Here is a 23,289-nt window from a genome sequence, read left to right as displayed (position 1 = left end):
AGCTGTTATTTCATCTTTGTATCACGATAAAACAAACTTCTGGATGTGCACAGAGGCATGAACACAAACTCGTTATTCCACAAAAGCATAACTAACAGAAGTCAGAAGAAAAAGCAAAAACCTCAACAGCTTACTGGCTGGAAGTACCAGTAGCAGAACAGCCCACACGTTATACAAATACAACAAAACAATCATTATTTCTGCCTATGCATGCTGAAGTGAACTTTACTTCACAGGTTTAGAAAACAATTTTGTCTACTATAAATGGACAATGGAGAATCATTTCTGGAACAAGATAACAGAAAACCGCTAAAAATTGCAGCAAATTGCTTATAAATGTATAGCTAGAAACTTGAACTTGGATGGGCCTCAGTAATTTTCACAGCCTGTAACATCTTCCACTTTGCTTTACTTGTTAAATCATCACAATTGCATTATGGTACAGTCAGGGAACTTCATTAAGTTAGAAAAAATAAACACTAGGTTACAATGCTGACTACTGTTTATATCAAAAGACTAATAAATAAATTAATAAATTAAGTTCTAGATAAATGACAGTAAAGGGCAGATGGATGAGAGACACCCTCCTCCATCCCCCAAGATAACAAAAGCTGTTACCACTCTGTTACTATACAGTGTCCGTACACACACACAGACAGAAAGAGACTGCTTTATTTTACTCATAGGTAAGGTAGATCATACAGCTTCTATGAAGATTTGTTATAGAACTTGGCTGTATGTCAAAGATTTTAGCAAAAATAGTCTTCTTTAGTATAATTGTCATTGCTTCTTTGAAAAATATTTTGACCTCATTAGTATATGTTTTATGTTTGTTTCCTATTCCATTTGTGTGCTTACAAAATTCTTTTCAAAAATAAATACAATATATTATGTGGTAAGTTCGCCCTTCTCAATTAAGTACCTAGCAAATACAGGATTGCTTTGCTCACATATCGTGCACAGCTGACTATACAGAGATAGACTACAGCATTAGTCCTTTTGTTACTGTGAACATTATGAATACCTTCAAAGCAGCTACATTTTTGACAGAATTTCCCTAACTCAGCTCTTACCATGAATACTTCCCAGCAGAATATCACCTGCTACTGAAGAGAGAGATGAAGATTCTGCATAGAGATACTTAGTTTTCAGGAGCCCATCTTCTGTGGATATGTTGATAGATGCCCCCTGCAGCTTCTCTATGTTAACGCTCTAAGAAATAAAAATAATGGAAAACATAGTGGTTTGAAAAGGCAAAGTGAAATAACAGAATTAGGAGAAAACAAATGGATAATTGTTGGTGCAGAACAAGCAAAGCTCCTCTTTACAAATATTTTCATCTAAGAGCTCTGACAAACAAGTTGGTAGTTCTTTACAGCATTTCTATGAATTGTTGCATCCATCAGACAAGTGAATAACAGATAAATGGAAAGAAAAGCTCAATTTATTTTAAAAAAAAAAACAAAAACAAAAACAACTTTGCTTTGGAAATTAGCTCTCATTATTAAAGCTACTACTTTAATGTTCATGCATCATTAGGACACTTAAGGCACTGGGAATCAAGTTTTCTGGCACCAAATACCGAAACACCCACGGGCTTTCTTGTTAACATAAAAATCTGCACAAAGAGCTGTAATTTGTTCACCCTGTAGGCACAGCTTTGGTGAATGTTTGAGATTACAAAAGAGCCACAGCTGCCCTTAGCTGTGGCTAACAATCAGCAAAACCATTCATTTTACTGTCCTCTATATTTGGAGGTAAGCCCCAAGCTACAAAAAGCCTTAAAAACAAGTGACAGCATCTGTTTCTTTTCAGCAGAAATGGAGAAAAGGGAGAACATTTCAAAAGTTGCACTGCGGATAGATCTGGGGAATGAAAAGTGATAAGAGTTACCTACATACAATTAACTAGTTGTGATACAATCTAAGCCCATTTGAACAGAACAAGTTGCATTCTCATATGTGACTACCATGTAATTTACTTCTACTCTTCTTCAGTTAAACTTGATTCATGATTCACGTGACAGGTCATATCATACTTAAACATTTTGTTGTTACTTTGCTTATACCAAATTCAAGTGAATTGCACAAAATTATTATCATGTGGAATGACATATGGCCTTTTTAATCAAGCTGTGCCTTAAGTCAATTGAAATTCATGTTGTCAATTTAACATTATCATCTTCTGGAAAAAAAGTCAGTACAAAAAAAGCAAGTCTGCTGCCCCTTTCCTTGTTATGTTATATACAGAGCAGGAGTAAGAGAGATTCTGACAAACTAGTATTACACAGATTCCACACAATACTGTGTTACAAGAGATTAGCTAAAGAAACTGATTTGGCATGGGACCGCATCACAGCTAAATTATACTGTGATCATAGCACTCCATACATAAAAAGTTTTATGGGGCCCTTTTCCCTTAAGCAAAGTTATAGAATGGAGCCTCGCAGTAAGACATTTTACATTATATAATACTAGAATACACAGTACATCTCACATAGTGTAATAAACAGTGTTAATCCGCAAGAAATTCTGATTACACAAGTGTAGTGCTAGAATTATAGACATGTGACAGCCAGCATCTACAATCCCTGTAGATACCGCTGCTTTTATAGCAATGCTACAGAATCTAAGCATCAACAGCAAACTGAAAATGATATTAAGGTGGCATAATTTGAAGCTACAGCAACCTGTTGCTACAGAAGTGACAGCAATTTGAATTTTGACACTTGTAATCAAACTTTAACAGTAGAGACATCGAAAAAAATTAACTGCATCCTTCTCACAAAATACTCTGCTATTCCCTTAGTCATTGGCCCTGAGGATGACAAAGTATATAACAGCTGAGGCACAGGCCCAAAGCAACAAGCAAAAGAAAAGCCACTATCACATCCATGACCAACAATTTAACCTACTCTGAAGGGAGTTAAGAACAACTTGCAATGCACAGAATCACTTTTTGCAGAGCCATTCTTGCCATCAACAGGGCAAAATTAAGAGCTAGCCATGACTTTTGGAAAAAAAAATTAAATAAGTCACTCAGAAAGCAACGCCTCATATTTATTTCCCAGGAAACTACAACAAAGAGCACAACAATGCTGCTTGAGGGAGCAAATTCTCAGCTGAAGAACACTATTTTTCAGCACAGACACCACCATTAGCTATGCATTTTTGCCAGAGATGAACAAGCACCTACGTGCCTCCCTCATAAAAATCTGCACCAGCAGAGGTGACACACTGCTTCACAACTGCTAGGAAAACATTGCCATGCAGTCATCTTTCATCAGCCCAAACAGATGGAAGTCAGAAGACGCTGAATTGGACTACAGTCCAGGAAAGCCCAGTCAAGGTTGGCAGTGTGTTTCACAGCCTCAAACTGGTATGGAGCATGGCATTTTCTTACTGGAAGAGAAAGGCTGTCTTCTTCCTTGGCCTTGTTGCAGTTCAATCCAGCAGGCAGCTAAGCACCATACAGTCATTGGCTCACCCTGTCCCTTCCCAACGAGTTATCAACATTGCTGTTTTGTTTTTTTTTTTTTTCCCAAAAATATAAGCATAGCATCATACCAGGCACTACAAACTAAAACAAGTCTGCCGCAGCTGAAACTAAGACAGGGCTGACTCCAGAATTTCAAGCCTTCACCTTAGCCAGTGTCACAATGCAGTGGTCAGAGTTGATGGTTTGTCTGAGTTGCAGGAAATCCAGAAGGATCATCACTTTACTATCCCAAAAGACAGTACACATCACTTCACACACTGAGGGCTGCATTTGAAGCATTTTCTTCCATGGATAATTCACATGTCACTACTCCACACGTTGCTGTTTTGGCTCCAGCTCACAGTGGAGAAACCACATCTCATCACTGGTAATGATGCAATCCATGAAGCTGCTGCCTTCAGCCTTGTATGGTTCAGTAGGTCCTGACAAACTTGCAGGTGGTGTTCCTTTTGCTTCTTTGTGAACATTTGTGAGACCCAACACAACCTTTGTGATATTCCAACATTGCTACCATCGTTTCCAGCACACTGAAGCAGATATTCAGCTCTGTACACAGACCCCCAGTTGTAATCCAATTCACATGGATAAGCTGATTGAGACGCTCTTCATTTCACAGGGTGACAGCTGTGCATGGCCATCCAGAACATAGCTTGTCTTTCGTGGTGCTGCCATCATTGCTGAAATGCACCACCCACCACCTCATTATGTTAATTCTGTCTTTGGTCTCCTTGGCCAAAAGGGTGCAATTTTATCCACATGGAGGAATTCAATTTCACACCTTTGCTTTGCACGTACTTCCATGTCAGACACCATTTTGTCAGACTGCCCTCCGCTGCCAGCACAGCAGCAACACATAACAGAATATTGGCTGGAAGGTTCAACCTCTACTGCTATACCACCAACATCTGCCTCTGATGTTGTGGGCCAGTGTAATAAGATAGGAGTATTACTTTCAGAGCAACCCTCAGTTTGGGTGCAAATCAACTGCCTAGAGGCACCTATTGCCTAAATATTAATACAGCTAAAACAATAACATAGTAAGGTAAATACCTTATGAGGCACCTCATTATAAACAAGCTCATTGATCACTGATAGATCAGTTGCACCTATCTCTTGAAAATCCAAAGCAATAAGATAAGTAATCTAAGTACGTGATAAACAGAAGTAAATGGACAGCACTTCACTGAAAAAAGCCACCAATGCAATGAAAATTTGCTTTAAAATAAACTAAATCTGGGGAAAAAAAAAATAAGACTGCTCAAAAGACAAAATATTCTAGATAGGAAAAGCATGGGAAAAAAAAAAAAAAAGGTAGGGTTGCTTTTTACTGAGATCGAATATGTTTTCAATCTCAAATTATTCAAGTCCTGTCATTTTTTGGCAGAACACAGATGTTTGACTCTGTTAAATAAGTGATAGAGGAAAGTCCCTACAGACAGATTAGCTAACGACTCCCCAGTCAAACAGATTTGATTATTTTTGTCCATCCAGCCGCCAGGTTTTCTGGGAAATCTCCCTCCCATTGGGGTAAAGCTGCAGAGTTACAGTTACTGACCGCATGCTCAAGTTCCATCTGTTTCTTGACCTTTAAAGAAAAAAAGTCAGCCTATCATCATAAATCTGGTTGAATATGTTTTCACACCTGAACATATTTTCAAGATGAGAACTAGCACCTTGCTAAAATAAGACGAACAACTCCTTCCTCACATATTCTGTTTTCCTTGGCTTTGCTTTTTCATGCTATTCTTGGTCAAACATTTTACAAATAGCTTCTCCTTTTCCCCACCTTAAGAATACTCTCTCACATGTGTTCAATGTCTTCCACCACATCCTTCCCCTCCCCAGCTCCAGGAGGGCCTGGAAATGCTGACAGAGCCATTGCTACACAATGACCGCAACTGATGGAAGAAACATCTCATGCAATCACACATGGGAGACGTAATCTAAGCTGATTATTAACTGAAGTTGCCAAGTGAGAGAAGAAATCCTGATATCCTAAGTATGCAACAATTTTTTTTAAATGAGTTCAGTAACACTAACTTAAGTTGTTCCATAGCCACAAATTCCTGTTAAAAATTGTTTACTGCACTTAAGTTACTTCGGTTTTGCAAACAGAGGAGCAACTTCTAACAATATTACGTAGTATATAAACATTTATGCTCACAAATAAGAATTTCAGATTAATCTTCATGAAGTTTTTTATTTTTTCACGACAGGATGTCTGAGGGTGGGGAAAAAAAGCAGATGAATGATATTAAGAATTAAAAGCAAAACCATTACATGTACTTCCATGTAGCTCTAGATCTCATCTCCCTACATATTTTGATCAGCACGATTAAGCTGCTATTTGAAATGAACTGCATGGATTCCAGTGGCATAACAAACTAGTTCTGGGACAAATGACCAGGCAACATGCAACTAATTGAAAGATGACCACCATGCTAGTAGGCTGTGAGGAGCATGAGTCCATGGTGGCCAAAGCACTCTCTAAATAGCATGAAATACTTACTTACCATTGGAAAGTAAGAAGGCCCAAAGGAGTCCACTGACTTAGTAAGAAGGCCCAAAGGGACTAGTAACTGATCTGCACTGATCGGTCCAACAGTGGCAATGACAGAGCACGTTGTAGTCAGAATCTATCCATGCTGCTTTATGCTGACAGGTTTTGCTAGGATTAAATAATGTTCATAAAGAAATAGCAATAGCTCAGCTAGAGCAGCCTTAGGGTTCCTCTCTACATAACAGGAAGGCTAGCATCCACTGAAAAGAAACACAGGTAATTTAACGTTGGCAGTCTACTTTTCATCAGCAGTTCAGAACAGCTCACAGCTGGCTCTACCTAAGTGAGCATGTGACCACAGAATCTAAATGACCAGGTGTGCAACACCATCAAACAGCACCTCAGAGGCAATTTTGGACTGCAAGATCTTACCAGCTTGGTCTCAATTCTACCCTAGGCTAGAGAAGGCTACCTGAACTCTTTCTGATTCCTTCCAGCTGGTTTTAAGGGTACTCACTGATTTTGACAAGAGCTCTGCAAGCAACCAAGCTACTTCCAGAACTGACTCCATGCTTTCACATAGCAATGCTTCAGATCTAATGAATCCTAATGTAACCAGTTGCACAGATATTACAATGGCTTGAATTATAATTCAAGCTGAGCCTAAGAACCAGATCAGGAGTGAAAACATCACATGGGAATCCTAGCTCTGCATTATCCTAAATAATGAAGAATCGACCGCTAGTGGTAAGAAAACCAAATTACGGTAGTATCAGGCTTGTCTCCTGCTGCCATCTGCTGAGAAAAAAAGGTTATTTCTCTGAAACTTCCTGCTGTCAGGGTTCTTCTCACTGCAGGTCACAGCAGGATTAGATGTGATTGCTTCCTCTGATGCAAAGAAATATACAGAACTTTCTACTCTTTAGTTCTTACAAATCATATAATGCCGGAGGTGAAAAGTATGTGAACATGAATAATGACCTGATATGAGACACGACAATAAACCTAGGTGCCTACTGCAGAATCCAAGTGCCTAAACATCAGCCAACTAAAAAGCTCCAGCTTTAATTTTGTAGGCCCTCACACGTGTTGTATCTGCTAGCCCAGCCTCAAGTGGTGACAGAATGATAACATGTTCATTACTCCTCTTTCTACAGAGCCTTTTTATAGAACCTTATCCAAACAAAGCATTATATCAGGTAGTGTGGTCAGACAAATATAAGTTAACATTGAAATGACAATCAGCCAGCGATGATCATTAAACATTCCTCAGTGTATGCCCTTAAAAATGTCATCATTTTGCAACAGACAAGCTGAATAAGTGATTGGTGAGAAAGCCTCAATTCTTACTTACACCCTTCCCTGTTGCATGAATATCTGTATTTCCATAGAGCGTTCCAAGACCGATTACTTTGCCACCATTTGTTCGTATATCGATTTTATGGCTCTGAAAAAAATAATTAAATTCACATGGTTAGGACAACCACAAAGTATCTCCTTTTACAAGTTGTATCACAACTTACACTTCTATCGTCCTGTTTTCTTTTGAACTGCCAGATGTGTTGCTTGCTTCCAAAGCATTCAAACCTAAAAACATCTTGTATTCTAACCAGAAACACAGGTGAAAAAAGGCTGCCAAGTGCAACTTTATTCTCAATGCAGTGTTGCGTCTGTGTTTTTCTGTTTGTTTCTTGAGACTGGCTGCAACCCTCAGTGCTTATGCTTGGAGTAGTCTGTACAGCCATAAATCTATATGACGTAGTCCAAGTGCTAACTAACTTTAGGCCTCCAAATAGAACCAGATCCTGCTGTGTTTCACTCAAATACACAGTAAAGTTCAGTATTTTACAAATATCTGTGTTACTGCTTCAAATCTTCCATAAAGAAGCCAAGAAGTCAAAATGCAATAACCCTTATACTTCTGGCTGCTGCATAAAATCAGACAAACAAAAATACCACAAAATACCCATCCAAAAAAAAGGAAAATGTAAGCAAACTACATTCAAACAAGAGATTTACCACAAATTACAAGACTCTCAGAAAGACTACAAATAGAAAAAGTGGTCTTCAGAGCAGAAAGCAACTATTTTAAGAAGGGAAAACGAAGGAAAAAAAAAAAAAAAAAAAAAAATCAAAGTTCCCAACATGGAATTCGTGAATTCTTATTGTTTCCGTACATTCTGATGAAATAACTCTACCCACGTGGCAGAATCAGGTCTTGTACTGCACTAAAAAAATCTAGCCTGAAGCACTTTCAGAATCTTGGGGAAAAATCCCATGAGATTAAGAACTCTGTTTTTTACTACAGGATATAAATCTTAAGCCTACACCAGAAAACTGAGTTACAGCAAAACTCAGAACTATGTTTCTTAAAAATAGGTTAGACAAAATTGACTGTACACAAAAAGATGTTGTAAACAGACAATTGCTTGCACCTGCAAAAACCAAGATGGTTGGTAATTCTCATTCAAATTCTTTAACCTGCTACTTCATAGCCAAGAAACCAAGAAGACTGGCAACATCTTCAGTAGTAGAAAATGTTGAAGCAGTCACAGTGACCAGAACAACAGGTAGATCAATCAGAATCCACCCACAACTCACAAGAACTCTTAGGGTAACTAACTGAGAAAGCAGACTCTTGCAAGCTACTGAAGGTTTATTTAACAAGTACTCCAACTGAAATCCCCAGCTCACTTTCAATTCTTTGCATTTTAAATGACTTCTGCCTTCTGGGACAAGGTCGTTCCTCTCATCTGGAGCCTAAAGGAGCTAAGAAGCTTCCTGTGGTCACCAACACTGCAACACACACACAGGGAAAGGATTATACTTTCTCCTTATCGCTTTCCCTTACATTTTCCTTATTTTCCAAATCAAGCAGGCTCAGAGCTGATGGAGAAGAAACAGCAACACTAAGCTCCTCCAGACTACAGTGAGAACACAGAGGAGCAGGGCTCAGAAGCCTCATTTTGCCTACTTCACAGTGTTCTTTTCAATTCATTAACAAGCATCACTTCACTGTTGCTTGAAGTCTCTTAGAAAACCATGATTCTTCCATTTTTAAAATTCAACTTTTCTCAAATCTCTTATCTTTCAAGTATCAAAAGATGCTCGTCACATGTAATAGAACTTTGAGGGATGATAACTTTCACTCAACATTACAAAAACTCAGCAATTTTGATGATATCCTGCAATTACTATCAATAATGCTGGCTAAAATTGCTTTGTTTCTCATGGCATAATTCTCATTATGCAGTTTCTCATAGTTTTTGGTTGTGTTATTTTTTTGTTAATATACAGTCCTCATTTTTAACTAAACCTTTAGAATATCTCTTACATACAGCACTGTTAGCTTATCAAACTTCAGTTACTTTCAAAGATTAATATGGTCGATTAGAATCTGGAAGATACAGACAGACTGTAGTTCACAGGCTATGGAGTAACTCTAGCTCTATGGTACACTGAATTCCCACGTAACCTGAACTTCACACTTATGTAGCTGCACGCTACGTAACTACCTCTTATTGTACAGAAAAATGTTGAAAGGCTTTTCATATCTCAGAAATACTTAAAGGAATTACTCCAGGGGGAAAATGAAGTAAAAAAATAAAAATAGGGTGCAATCTCAATTATTCAAGTGAAATTTATTCCAAACAGCACTTACATTGGATATTCTTTGATTATTTCCACAAAAGCATGTCAGCAAAAGTGAAGTTGAAAGATCAAGAAAATCAATGTCATTCACAGCCATGTCACACACGGTGTTTATCGGTATATTCAGTTGGGTACTTCGGACATGTAATTTCCATTTCAAGTTACACATTAATCTAAGGAGTTTCAAAAGCACTGAGACATCAGAATTCAGAAAATAATATACCACAGGAAAAAAAAAAAAAGAAATGATGAAATGATGAGGCATACAGCGAGGTACCTCACAGCGCCATCTAAGCAAACATAACTATCAAGTCTGCTGTTCAAAGAAGGGAATTCCCAGCATTTTTATTTTGGAGTGAGAGTGCAGTAGGGGAGGAGCACAGCAGAAATGATGTTCACTGCTTCCACTGTTCCAGCAGCTTTCAGCTATCAAAGTTGCCCGGACTTCTTACTTCACGTTATTTAGTGTTACTGACTTAGCGTTGTAATGGTACGCAATAAATGAAGACACAGTGCTACCCACACACAGTAATACTTAGAAATACCATAGTATTTCTCACCCGTAGAGCTGGCATTCGGCACTTTGCTGTACTATACTCCATCACACAGTGCCTTTTGAAACAATGATGGCATAGACAAGGGTTCATCATACCTTTATTGACTGCAAGACACTAGTCCCCTTCTCAGTTTCTATTCTGCAGTTATCACATTCCATTTTCTGAACCTTCACACAGCCCGTTCCTGATGTTTTGATATCCAAATCTAGAATTAAAAGAGTTTTATTAGCAACAGAACAGTAAGAATCAGATCTGTTAAATACAGCACTTGATCACAATACAGAGCAACTATACAGAGTAGGATAAAGATAGTAGCTTCTCTAATATAAAGAATCTAAGAGCTAAGTTCAGCCATCCTTTCAACTGTACAACTAATTACTATCAGCAACCAATAGAGAAAATTGGCTGAACATTACAAGTGGCAGAGTGACCGGCAAGGAATCAGCAGTGTGTGGCCCATTAGTGAAGCTATAATTTCACATACATGAAAACACGCACACACAGAAGACATTCCCACACTCCACACTACTATATAGCCATGCTCATCACCATATTTACTAACAATTCTACCTGGACATGGTAGAATAGTTTGTTTGTTCCCATAGTTTGTTCCTATCCCATAGTTTTGGGGTGGAAAGGCTGACAAAGTTGTTCAAAACCATACACAGAGTAACAGAACTCAACTGCAGATGCTGTATTTGTACTGTTGGTCTTCTTAGACCCATATTGCTTCAACAGCATAACATAAAAACAGGTATAGAGGAGTTCACATGCATCATTCCCCCCTACCCTTCTGGAAGGCCTGACTTATTCTCCTGGCATGACAGAGCCTGAGTCACCTTACCTTACTAATATTCATTGGCTCTCATAAAAAAAAGTTCCTGAGTCCTGTAGATAATCTGATTATCAAGTAATTCATGGGCTCAGAATGTTCCACACATATCAGCATTTTTGCACCACTTAAGATCAAGGATGAACTCAAAGGACAGGGAGAAATGTGAGAACCTGCAGTCAGGGAATTCTGACTGTATTAACAATCATTTACATTAATGACCACCATAAACTCTGGCAAGAGTTTATTTTGTTCTATGGAAAAAGGAAGAAAAATAAGTGAGAGTTAAAAAAAAAAAAAATTAAAGATTTAATTGCCAAGGCAAGCTAAGAGGTTAAGCTTAGTGAAGGATACACACCCTATGTAAAGGCCACTGCTTCATCAGAAAGGGGCCAGCAGAGCTGGACTGGATAGGCAGGTTTCCCAGAAAGCCTTTTGTTTGTACACCTTTTTCCCTTACTCTACTCATAGAACAGGGAGATGTACAGTCCTCCAAGGTTGAGATATAGTGACTGAGATTTTATCTAATTGAATATTTCTTGAACTTCAAGCCAATTTTAAGAGGTTTTGAAGCATGTAAAAGCGTAAGATCTGACAAGTGTGATTGGTGGCAATCGTCAGAGGCTGCAGAGCCAGCACTATAATGTTTGAATGGCCAAAGCCTAGACAGTTTCACCAGACTAAAACTATCAGAGTAGTATTTGAGCAATTTTCCATCTGATCAGTGCTGATCTGCTGGTTCTCAAGTTGCCAAGGCAGGCAGATAAAACTTTTCTAGGATGCTGTATTTCCTGGGGAGCAGCTGAATTGTTTAAAGGCAGTTCCCAGAGAGACACCAACAGAAGCACTTTTCAGACACCTGAGCTTGAAACAGCATGTCGCTGCACGGCACAAACCTGAAGACAAAAAGGAAAACAAAATGGTTTTTGAAATACAAGCTGTCTTGCTCAAAATTCTCAGTTCACTCACCAGAAAACTGCACTTGGAATGGCCTATGTGCAAGACTTCTGCTACTTTGCTTTCAGCGAAGAGAGGGATTACAAAAAGTGATTTGCTTATGCAAACTTTTAAATTCTATCAGCATGGTAAGCCTCCAGCTCTCATCCCTTCTGTCAAAAAGACTGTCACAAGTCCTTGGGACCAGACAGGATCCACGTGAGGGTGCTAAGGGAGCTGGTAGAAGAGGTTGCTAAGTCCGTTTTAATAATAAAAGATTATGATTCTGCAAGGTATATTCTGGCAGTTATTTGAAAACTATATTAGAAATGTAATCCTAGATGTCCTCTTCTGGCATGGACCTTCAATACTAGTCTGAGGGTTCAAGTGTAAGTTGGCAAGAAAAACAGGATTCCTGGCCTGCAAAGACACCATCTTGATCCTTCACAGAGTCACAGTGCACTGCTAGCCTCGACCTAGGAAAAAATTAGCAGGAATGGAATGCTGCTGTCTTGTGAACAAATGACTCAAAAAAAAAAAAAAAAAAAAAAAAAAAAAAAGCAGGCTAAGAGCTGGATAATATTGCTAATGAAACCTCAAACAAGGAGGAGGATATAATTTCAGTGCCAAAGCTCCAAGTTGGCACTGACTGCCAACTTCCACCACACAAACCTTGAAGAACACATATCTCTGAGGTGCAAACAACCCACGCCTTGATGTGCGCAGGGAAAACAGACCACTAGCATGGGAACGTAGGCAGGGGTACTCAGAAACACCATCTTTAGCTTTCGTATTTAAACACTTTACCAGCCTACATCCAAGTGACTCAGCAGCACTGAACTACAGGAAGTACTTTATGGTACTGATCCAATTCTCAACTCACAGAGGAAGCTTACCATTACATGCATATACATGTTAAAATCATTCAGCTTCATTTATTGTGATAGCCTCAGTATTTGCTACTCTGAGCTTGCAAGTCTGTCACATTTAGTAAGTGTGAGCAATCTTTGCTTCCCTACTCAATGGTTGTTTACGCTTAAGAAAAGCAAGATGTGGGTAAAATGTTCATATCTGCTTTCCATTAACATTTATGAAAAAGATAAAGAATCTACATTATTTAGCTAAAACCGAAAGAGATCCTACGGGCTTTCATAAAACTAACGTGGAAGATTTGAATTCTCCAAGGAGAGAACTGACACCACAACAAAACACACCACAGTGGATTATAAGTTGGCCTAGCCCCAGAATACCCTTGAGGACAGAGTGCTGGTATTCTCAGTGAAGCCTTGCCACATTTCAAGCTTCACGGTTCTCCCACATGACTTTAGCATAGAAGCCTGCGTTGTAAGCAGGATGTAGCAGAGAAGAGCATCGGTACAGTCTGCTGAAGGAACCTGTATAATCTTCATCCCTGGAGATTTTCAAAACCTGGAACTAGAAACGTCTGAGGTCCCTTCTAACCTGAATTATCCTATGATTCTAAGAACAGAATAACTATATAGGAAGAGAAGGCAGATTGTTTACCTTAGGATACTAAATAGAAAGAGATGATTTCAAGGTTAAACAGCACATGCAATTCTAGATACCAAGACAATGAGTTCGCTTTGCATGAAGAGCAGACTCACAACCTACAGCTATATACACACACTGCCCCTGAAGTAAACAATTAAAATATAGGTAAGCTGAAGTAAAATAAATCAATACAAATTCTGCTAAAGGGAAATTAATTGCCATCTGTCATCTACGCAGGCTAAATGTGTCAGAGAGGATGATCAGATTGTGTATTATATTGAAAGACTGCCCAATACAAGACTAGACGCTGAGACAGAAACAGAGTCACTTAGTAGTCAGGCCAGTAAGGCTAAGTTGCCTCTGGGTTAAAGTACGTATTTAAACTTGTCATCTAGCACCTTCTGCACATGTTCTTTTGGTTGTATGTTGGAACTTCCTGAATAAGCTCCAACCTAAACTGCTAAAGCTGCTATGAAACACTTCCAAAACCAGAAAGCTAGCTAGAATGCTGGAAAGATACAATGTAAAAACTACTCAACTTCTTACAGTTGACAGATGGGAGCTGAGATAAAAGAGTCTGCACAGGCTGCTGTCAACATCCTCATGCACTCAAGGAAGGACGGAGATAAGCCAGAATGTTCACATGGACTGGATGACCTTGAGCATCTTTCCCAACTTCAGTGACTCTGTGAGTCTAGAGCCATCTAGGATACATTCTAGACTGAGGGACACCTTCCAAGCAGTAAGATCCTGTGCTGATGCACTGATATTTGCTTACAAAACACTTCTTTCCTAACCAAAGGAGAGGAAAAACCCAAACATAAACTCAGAGGACCCCAGAAAATCAAACCAGAACCGAGAGGACACAGAGTGGAACCTTACTGACATGCAGCAATTCCGCTTAACTGGGTACAAAAAATATTTGCATTTTAGGAAATATATCTCTGAATATCTCTGATTAACAGCATGATGAGACAACAACAGCATCATGCTAATTAAGATGTAACCAACAGCAAGTAGCAGAATTTGACTATAACCCAGACTGTATAGGACACTCGAGTTGTATGATCTTCCCACAACATTAAGCGGAACAATTAGCTCAGAGACCTAAAAGTTAATGAAGCCTATTTCAAGAACGTCAAAAGGAAAAAGACTATCATATGAGACTGCCTGCAGAGCTGGTGATGTTCCAAATATAATAAGAATATAATCTCAAAAACAGGACAAAGGCTAAATGAGTTCTTTGTATTAGAATTCAATGCTGAAAACTTTAGAAGAGGCTCCACACATTGAAACTCTTCATCAAAGCTGAGATCCTCCAGGTCTTAACACAATGAATTGTCTCCTTGCACTCCGTAAGAGAGTAACAAGGAGCAGCACGAAACTCCCCGGAGAAAATGAAGTATAGGTGAAGCCTAATCAGATGAAGGATCTTGGTTTGACTGTATTGTATTCCTGGGAGGAACCCTATCAATGAGCTATAGAGAAGTCAAAGTAATGTTTATAATTGCCAGCCAGGAGAGAGGAAAAAAAAAAAATAATAATAATAAAAAAAAAAAACAAAACAAAACAAAAAAAAAAACATAAGAACATAACAGATAGACAACTCTTAAAAAAAAAAAAAAGTAAAATCTACAGAATTCTGATAGAGAGGGCATTTCTGCCACCTAATGTTGCTGCAGTTCAGTAAAAGAGGCAATCAACAGACAACAGCTGTTCAGAAACAACCAACTTGGATTCTCAGAAGGCTTTGACAAGGCCTTTACTTCTGTACTTGTTCTCTGTTTTTTTAACTATAAATGATGAATTATCCCCAACACTTGGTGAATTTAGAAACAAGTACAAACAGCCAGGTTCATCAACTGACTTATTCAGAGTACTTAAAGCTGACTGACCAATTGTACACCTGCATGATAAAAATCAGAGGAAATTCAATGAATCTGGAGAAAAGAAGGCTGCAGAGTGACCTCATTGCGGCCTTTCAATACCTAAAGGGAGGCTACAAACAGGAGGGGAGTCAACTCTTTGAAAGGGGAGATAACAGCAGGACAAGGGGAAATGGTTTGAAGTTGAGGGAGGGAAGATTTAGGGTGGATGTCAGTGGGAAATTCTTCACAGGAGTAGTGAGGTGCTGCCCAGAGGAGTTGTGGATGCCCTGTCCCTGGAGGTGTTCAAGGCCAGATTGGATGGGGCCTTGGACAGCCTGGTCTAGCATTAAATGGGGAGGATGGTGGACCTACATGTGGTGGGGGGGTTGGAGATTCCTGATCCTTGAGGTATCTTCCAACCCTGGCCATTCTGTGATTCTCTTTGTCAGAAGACAGGAAGTTTGTCAATCAGCTTTTCACAGACAAGCACTTCTTCCCAGAGCTCCTCTGTGAGTCCATAACAGGCCATGACAGCTGACAACTGAGAGTACTCCTGGGTGAAGCATTGTTTCTGTCTGTCCAGTTCTTCTTCTGCCCTGAGTTAACTGCTGGACAAAGCAATGGGCCAGCTGTACTCATCAGAGCAACCAGTATGGCTGTCCTGAGACAAAGCAGGTAACAGTAAACAGATTAAAGGTTCAGCACATCTTTGCCATAAAAGCCTGGAGAAGTGGTGGCCAAAAAAAAAAAAAACATAACACAGCGGCCTAGAAACTCACAGGTGACACATACGAAGCTTATATCGGACGGGATTATTCACCACTCCCATAGCATGGCATAGCACGTCATCTGCTGCAGCAAGGCAGCAGATGACACAGAGCCTTGAATAACCACTCCAAACAAAACAAACGACTTTTCTTTTGGTATGCCGAGGAGTTATGGCGAACCTCAGCTCCCCGCATTAGTTACCCTTCAGGCACGACCGGCAGTCCAAAGCACGCCGCATCACAGCCCCGCCCCGGCGGAGCCCCACCGCCCCGTCACGCACCGAACTTCCCCGGCGTCCGGACGTCCACGGCAGCCTTGCCGTCCATGCCCTCGGCCGCGATGGCCAGCAGCTGCAGCGCCTCGTCGTAGCGCACGCTGACGTGCTCGAGGTGGCGGCGGGCGCTCCGCTCCACGCCGCTGACGGTGACCAACACGCGGTCCGCGCCCGGGTAGCGCTGCGGGTCGAGCGGCCGCACGCTCACCTCACACGGCAGCCGCACCCGCAGCCGCCCCCGCGGGCCGACCACCAGCGTCCACTCCTTCAGCGGCTTAGGGCCGCCGAGCTCGGCGGAGCCGCTGCAGCCGCGGCACCACCCGCCCGCCGCCCTCAGTGCAAACGGCACCCAGCGCGGGGACAGTGCCTGCATGGTGCCGGCAGCACTGCCCGTCCGGCACCGCTCGGTAAACAGGCGGCGGCCGTGGGCGAACGCCCCGCCCGCCGCGGGGCCTACTGGGAGTCGTAGTTCGCCGGCGGCTGGAAGGCGCTGCCGGTTCGCCGTGCTCATTGGCTGAGGAGAGAGGGAGGAGGGCGCAGCGCAGCCGTGTTCTTCTCGTATTGGTCAGCGGGAAGGATGCTGAGACCAATCGGCAGCCAGGATGAGAGGAAGGCAGGCAAAGGGAGCAGGAGGAGGCGGGTCCGTGTTGCCGTAGCAGCGGGACGCCGCGAGGCGGGTGCGCCGCGCAGGTAGGGTAGGCAGCAGCAATTCGCGGTCCCTGCGGGGATAATTTACTGAGTTCTCTACAAATGTGTCGTGCAACAGTTATCCCGAGAGGGCAAGCAAGTGGGGAGCCGCGGAGTTCAGTTAAAAAAGCTTTTTCAGTATTCAGTGCCTGCAGTGTAGGATAGTTACAATGGGGAGGTGGGGGTGCGGGCGTTGCTCCGTGTTTCATCTCAAAAATCGTTAAACGAAGCATAGAAAGGTCCAATCTGCCTTGTGCTGGTTTAGTATGGAGAAATAGAGCTCTGCCGAGAGGAAAATGCAGCAACAAGTATCTTGGGACGTGTGGAAGGGTATGAGTTAATTTTTCCAAGATTTGAGAAATTGCCTATCTTTGAAAAAAGGAAGAAAGGAAGAAGGAAAGGAGAAAGGAGAGGAGAGGGAAAGGGAAAATGAAAGGAAAGGGAAAGGAAAGGAGAGATAGAGAGAAAGGAAAGGAAGGGAAGGAAAGGAAGGGGAGAAAGGAAGAAAGGGAGAAAGAAAAAGTTGTACGAGTTGTCAGGGAAGCCGGGACAGAGCTGCAGTGTGCGGCACTGCCGCTAGGTGGCAGCAGACGCAACAGGTTGGCCGCCCCTTCCCGGTGGGGCGCCGCTCACATATTGCTGCTGGGAGGCAGCAGCCGCCGCCTCACCGTGCTCACCACCACTGGTTGGTCTCTATAAATGCTCAGCAAGCATCGATGAATGTCAGTGGGTGCCCTTGTTTCCACATGGAGGAATTCAGTTTTTGCTTTGTACATACTGCCATGTCAGATGCTGACAAGACTGCCCTTTGCTGCCACGTATTGCACAGCAACAAAATATGACAGAATATTGGTGGGAAGGTTCAAATTTTACTGCCATACCACCAACATCTGCCTCTGACATTATAGGCCAACATAAGAAATTAGCAGGCTCTGCTTTCAGAGCAGCCCTCGTCTATTTTGGCTGTAACACTGATTCCATTTCATATTGAATCCTCCCTGCAGGAGTATTCTTGCTGGTGTTAGCTCGTGCTGAGGTTCCTATCTACAAGAACCTGTCTTTTGACTTAACACCCGGTGCTTGGACAAGGTTAGCCTCACTTAGAGCTGGCTGTTCACTTATGTTTCTTCAGCTAAGGGTTAAGAATTTTAGTGTCAGGACATAAGTTTTTAAGCTTATTAAAAATTCCATGCATTTCCACTGTAGAATATTTGCATGGCATCATTGTAATTATTTTTTGTGGTTGGTAATTTATATTTTTCTATATGTTTCCGAACTGCCACTTTTCCTTGAGCCCTCAGAATTTTCAAATCATGAGTAGCGCTTGGTGGTTAGGCAGAGCTGGTTTTGTTTTTTTTCGCTTGGTGTTTCAATGTGTGTGTAGTGATGGAAACGGTTTCTTCTCAGGGTTGAGAGGGCAGAGGCTTAGATTTCAGGGTTGTTTTTTGTTTGTCATGCTACAAGAAATCTTCTGAGGAAATCAAGTTCCTCATGGAAACCAAGTGAAAAGGGAAGTGACAATTCTCACCATTCAAATCATCCGTATCTAACTATGGCTCCAGCAGATGAAGCCTGTGGGTGGCTCAGGGTGATTCCATCCTAAACAGCAGGGACTTGAAAACAAACAGAAATAATGGAATTCATAACAGAATTGTTAAGCAATTGAAAGTATGCAGTGTGTTAACATCTCCCCAGAATAGTTGTCTATGTAGTCACATGTCTAATCAAAGTACTCTGAATTGCATGGAATAATAAATAACCTATTGTAACTATGTAATTTTAATTTCAGCTCTTGCTTAATGTTGGTATAGCTTTGTGTTTTAAAGACACAGCCTTTAGAGCTGAAGCTTTGCCCAGTTAGTACAGAGGTCCTGCTATTTACTAGACTGTAAGCTTTAACTATAGGAAAGAAGCATTAGGAAATAAGATGTTAAGAAATGAAAAGAAAATCACTGTGCCACTGAATAAATCCCCGGTACTCCTATATTACCAATATTTTCTCGTCCCTCTCTTTGAAGAGGATATGATAGAGCTGGAACAGACTTGGAGAAGGATGACAAAGACAGCAGAAGGCAGAGAAGGACTTTATTATCAGTAGCAGCAGGGAGGTTGAGTTGTTCTGCCTAGAGAAGGGATTACCAAACAGAGAGACTGTGTTGGAAAACAAGTGGCATTGAAAGGTTGAGATTATTCAGTGACCCATCCAGTAAAAGAAATAGGAGACATCAAAGAGCCAGATTCAAAACAAACAAAAAGAACGTAGAGGTAAGATGAGAAACTCCATTCTGTCAGATTTTGCAGACGCTGACAATTTAGCATAAGTTCAGGAAAACACCACTGATGGATTCTTCTGTCTGCCCCCTGGCACCCAGTGCTGGCTGGAGGTATGATGAGCTAGACCAGCTTTGGTTTCTCTAGGTGTCATTGCTCTGGTGTTCCAGCTGAATTGAGTAACTTTTTTTCTGACTAAACACTAAGCCAGTTGTCTCATTCTCAGAGCCATGTTTCTTTTTTTAACATTTGTATGCAAAACTAAGCTACATGGAGGTGCGGATAAATATCCTGTGTCATGCCCAGTAGCTTGGCTAAGGTCCTGTTCATTGTCTCACTGCTCTGGGTGCTGCCTCTCAGCCAGCAGGACAGATGGGAATGTGCTCCTTGACTAACTTCCATCAAAATTAGCCATTTTATCTCATACCATTGGCTTAAAAATAGTAGGCTTCCTTAGCTGATTTTGTCTGAAAAATGGTCCTAAAGCCATTCCTCCAGCAGGTCAGCATTGAGAGAGAAGAAAGGTATCCCCTCCTGCAAAGGAAGGCAGTGGTACCCAGCATCCACTGGCTCAGGAAGGAGATCCATGTCTATGGCCTTGGTTCAACTTAGTGTGGATTCACACCTATTCTTTTAAACTTGCCTAAACCTTAGCTTTGTGCTCTTGTATGAAACAAGAAAACCTTTAGTGGTTTGGAGTATTTAAATGTCAGTCTACACCAATTTAACTAACTTGGCTTAACTGTAATGGATCTATTTTGTGAGATAACACAATTAAGACAAAGTGTAAAGCGTTAATGAAATGTAGTGCCCCAAGCAGAGACTTTTGTAAATTTGGTGCTTTCTTAGTAAGTCTTAAAGCTGATGCATCTTCATACATAGAGCTTTATGTCTTCACGTTCAGAATGAAATTTTACTGCTTTCACTAATGTTACTACTTTTTGCAGTTGCAATTTTAGAAAGAGCCAGTACAACTAAACATGACCCTTCTATACTCTTCTCTGGCTTTTGTATTAACACTGCTGACTGCTGGAGAGAACTGTAAGGTTGCTGGAGTTCATCATTGGAATCTGCATTCAGACTTTTATTGCTGTCCTGAAGCTATTTCACAAGATATGACCTGGATTCTAAAACAGACTTGTAATTCTCTTCCTCAGCAATTCTTTGTGCTGGTTCAAGGCCTCAGTGTTATTTGCAGTTCTTCTGTTTAAGAACATCCATGTTAATTGAACTACTCTGGAAATTTAGAAATCATTTCAGCTTTCATTTCTATTTGAATTAAACTGTTTATCAGATATGGCAAAAATACTATTTTTCCACTTTGTTTTTTTTAACTCTGTGTATGCGATTTTCTCGAATTGGATTTTAAATGTAATTATATAGTGGATAGTTGAAGAATGCTAAACTTCACGTATCTTTTGTTACAGTACTGCTTGCTAATATTTTGAAAAGGCAAATCTGTTCCCTTCCTTCTTGAAAAGCAATGGAGACTAGTGTTTATTACAGTAGCCAAGGCTGTCTAGTTGTTTTCCTCTGTCTGATGATTTGCATCTTATCGTTATATTACAAGCATTTCAGATTCAGGAGATTTTGTTGTCCTTTTGCTCAGCAAAATGGAATCTCTGGTGAAAACATTTTTGGGGTTGTCATACTGTGAAGAGCTGTTAACCTGGATATTTTTTCACACACATTAAGTCTGTTTCATGTAAATTGTAAATAAAGATGTCTGCACAGGTGAAGCTCCCAGTCTTTGGCATTGCTCTGCTTAGAGCTTTTTCCTCTTGCGTTTTTCACTCTTTCTCATTTCTTCCAGAAATTTGTGCAGAGGCACAAGTAAAGCAACAGCAGCCATAAAGGTGAAATGTGTATTCTCAAATATTCAGCAATTTTGTAGATGAGAAGCAAATCTCATTTTATAATTGTGTATATGTACAGTGCTTCAGAATTATTTCTTGGCCTTGGTGATGTTTACAGCTGTTTCACAATGTTTTGACTCCTTCAGGAGTGACCATGAAATTGCTTTTTCTTTTTTTTTCCATAAGCAAATACAACTGCTGAAATCTCTCTAAAAGTCAAACTGTTCTTGAAGGAATTCTAAACAGCGCTGAATAAAGTGTAGTTTATAGACAATTTGTGGTCCACCTTTATAGACAAGTAATTTTTCAAGAAGTGGCTATGCTAAACAAAACATTTTTATATCATTTTCTCATCACAGCTGTAAAAAGAAATCACGTTCTGCTGTCTGTTTTCTGACTTTGGAATGCAAAACTCCTGTTCTTTCATCAGGAGAAACATGATGCATACTATTAAAATACTCACAAAAAAATTCCCTCATTTTTATTGTGGATTTTTTATTTATAACAAAAAGGATTTTCTTAAAGGAGAATATTGACAAGACTAGATAATTTAATGTGAGTTCAGCATTTTATCATCTGTCAGGATCCTGTTCTATCATTACTGCAGCAGAAAATAATGTTCTCTGCAAGTGTTGCTTTACATAATAGTTACCTTAGAACTGTCAGAGTCGGGTGAACACTTGCAGTCATAATCAACCTTTCTTCCCACATTTTGAACTGAAATACCAAATTGTGATTTGTCTGTCCACTGCATCTAAGGCCAACTATAGAGAACTTGTGAAGAAATGCTTGATTTCCTCCATACATATTCTGTCTCCCCTGCCCTCTGTATTTTGCTCTACAAACAAGCTCTGTCTCTCCTGTCTTGCTATGGCACAGCAAGACTTCTGTGTGCCAGATTTCATTATACATCTGCCTCTTGTTCTCAGATATTATACCACATTTTTGCATTTTGTATGGCTTTGATGTTTTGTTTTGTCTTTTTCTTTCTTTTTTTTGTTCATTATGACCATGCAATGACTTATGAACATGAATAATGATATTACCCACACATGTCAGACCACGTCTTTTCCTCAAGAACTCTATGTTCTGCAAAGGGGCTCCTGTTCTGTGTGTTGGTACCCCACAAGATCAGGAGATGCTGCAAAGAGTGGCACGTGTGGCTGGAGATGAGGGGAGACGAGTTCTTTGTATAGTACTATGGAGACAACAGGAAACCTGCAATAATTCTACCTTGGGGTTTTCTTTATAATGCAGAAACTGAAGTCTCCAATTTAACAGATTTTCAAAACTCAGATAAAGAAAGCCGTAAAGAACTTGATTTAGTTTTGAAGTAAGCCCTGATATGCAGAGAAGACTCCTGAAGCGTTTTCCAAATTAGAGCTATTGTTCAATGACTGTCCTTTAAGAAGTATTGTTTTACACACTGTCAAATGCTTATATAAGGAGAGCTTAGCCAACTGTTTGAGGATTTTTAAAATACTCAAACAATGCTAGAGGGGTAGTGCTGTCTCCTCTCTTTCATGAACTTACAGAGAATCCCAAATTGCTATCATTCTGGTTTTAATGTGTGAGTCTCGCATGTAGACATTGTGTTCTCTACACTACATATTTATCTTTCGTGGTCACTTGTATCCCAGGACCTAATTAACCAAATTTTGGTATTTTTATTCCTAGATTTCCAGAGAATGAGTCAAGCTGGTGATGAAAGTTCCAGTTCCGATGAAAAAGAATTGGAAGTCGAAAAGGAGCAACCTATCTGTGCTTTAGCTCCAACAGTATATACCCGAGATGAAGGATCCACTGATGTAACATCAAGTCCTGCGTTTCAGTGTTTAGATGAGGTATCATGTACTCTAGTTTTCTTAGCTACAGCAGTGCGTATTATGTCGAAATCAAATAAGTGAAAATGTATATATTTTTTGTACATAGTTGAAGCACATTACCATAGGCTATCTGTAGCTTTCCTATCTTTTCTAATTTTTGTTCTAAGGCATAAGAATGTTTTATGAAGAAGGACCAAGCATATACTTCTTGCTGGAGATGGTGTGCCTAACGGATACCCATGCTGCTCCTTTC

General features: G+C 40.4%; 2 protein-coding genes across 2 annotated transcripts in view; one reads left to right on the top strand and one right to left on the bottom strand.

Annotated features, from left to right (window-relative positions):
- The window catches only part of FAM185A (family with sequence similarity 185 member A), a 40,817-nt gene extending 24,048 nt beyond the window's left edge, over window positions 1-16,769 (bottom strand). Inside the window, exons 1-4 of the mRNA XM_042815781.1 lie at window positions 16,403-16,769; window positions 10,302-10,411; window positions 7,353-7,445; window positions 1,074-1,212 (exon numbers count right to left, since the gene is read on the bottom strand). Of these exons, the coding sequence (XP_042671715.1) occupies window positions 1,074-1,212; window positions 7,353-7,445; window positions 10,302-10,411; window positions 16,403-16,769 (709 nt within the window). The remainder of the gene's footprint in view (window positions 1-1,073; window positions 1,213-7,352; window positions 7,446-10,301; window positions 10,412-16,402) is intronic.
- Window positions 16,770-16,973: 204 nt separating this feature from the next.
- The window catches only part of CCDC146 (coiled-coil domain containing 146), a 70,404-nt gene continuing 64,088 nt past the window's right edge, over window positions 16,974-23,289 (top strand). The window contains exons 1-2 of the mRNA XM_042815810.1: window positions 16,974-17,073; window positions 22,888-23,054. Coding sequence (XP_042671744.1) covers window positions 16,974-17,073; window positions 22,888-23,054 — 267 coding nt within the window. The remainder of the gene's footprint in view (window positions 17,074-22,887; window positions 23,055-23,289) is intronic.

Source organism: Centrocercus urophasianus, unplaced genomic scaffold (genome assembly GCF_019232065.1).
Source record: "Centrocercus urophasianus isolate 14NV4802_14NV808 unplaced genomic scaffold, USGS_Curo_1.0 seq_15, whole genome shotgun sequence".
In the NCBI taxonomy this organism is placed as follows: domain Eukaryota; kingdom Metazoa; phylum Chordata; class Aves; order Galliformes; family Phasianidae; genus Centrocercus; species Centrocercus urophasianus.
The sequence above is the reverse complement of the archived record's forward strand: the minus strand, read 5'-3'. Positions and strand labels throughout refer to the sequence as shown.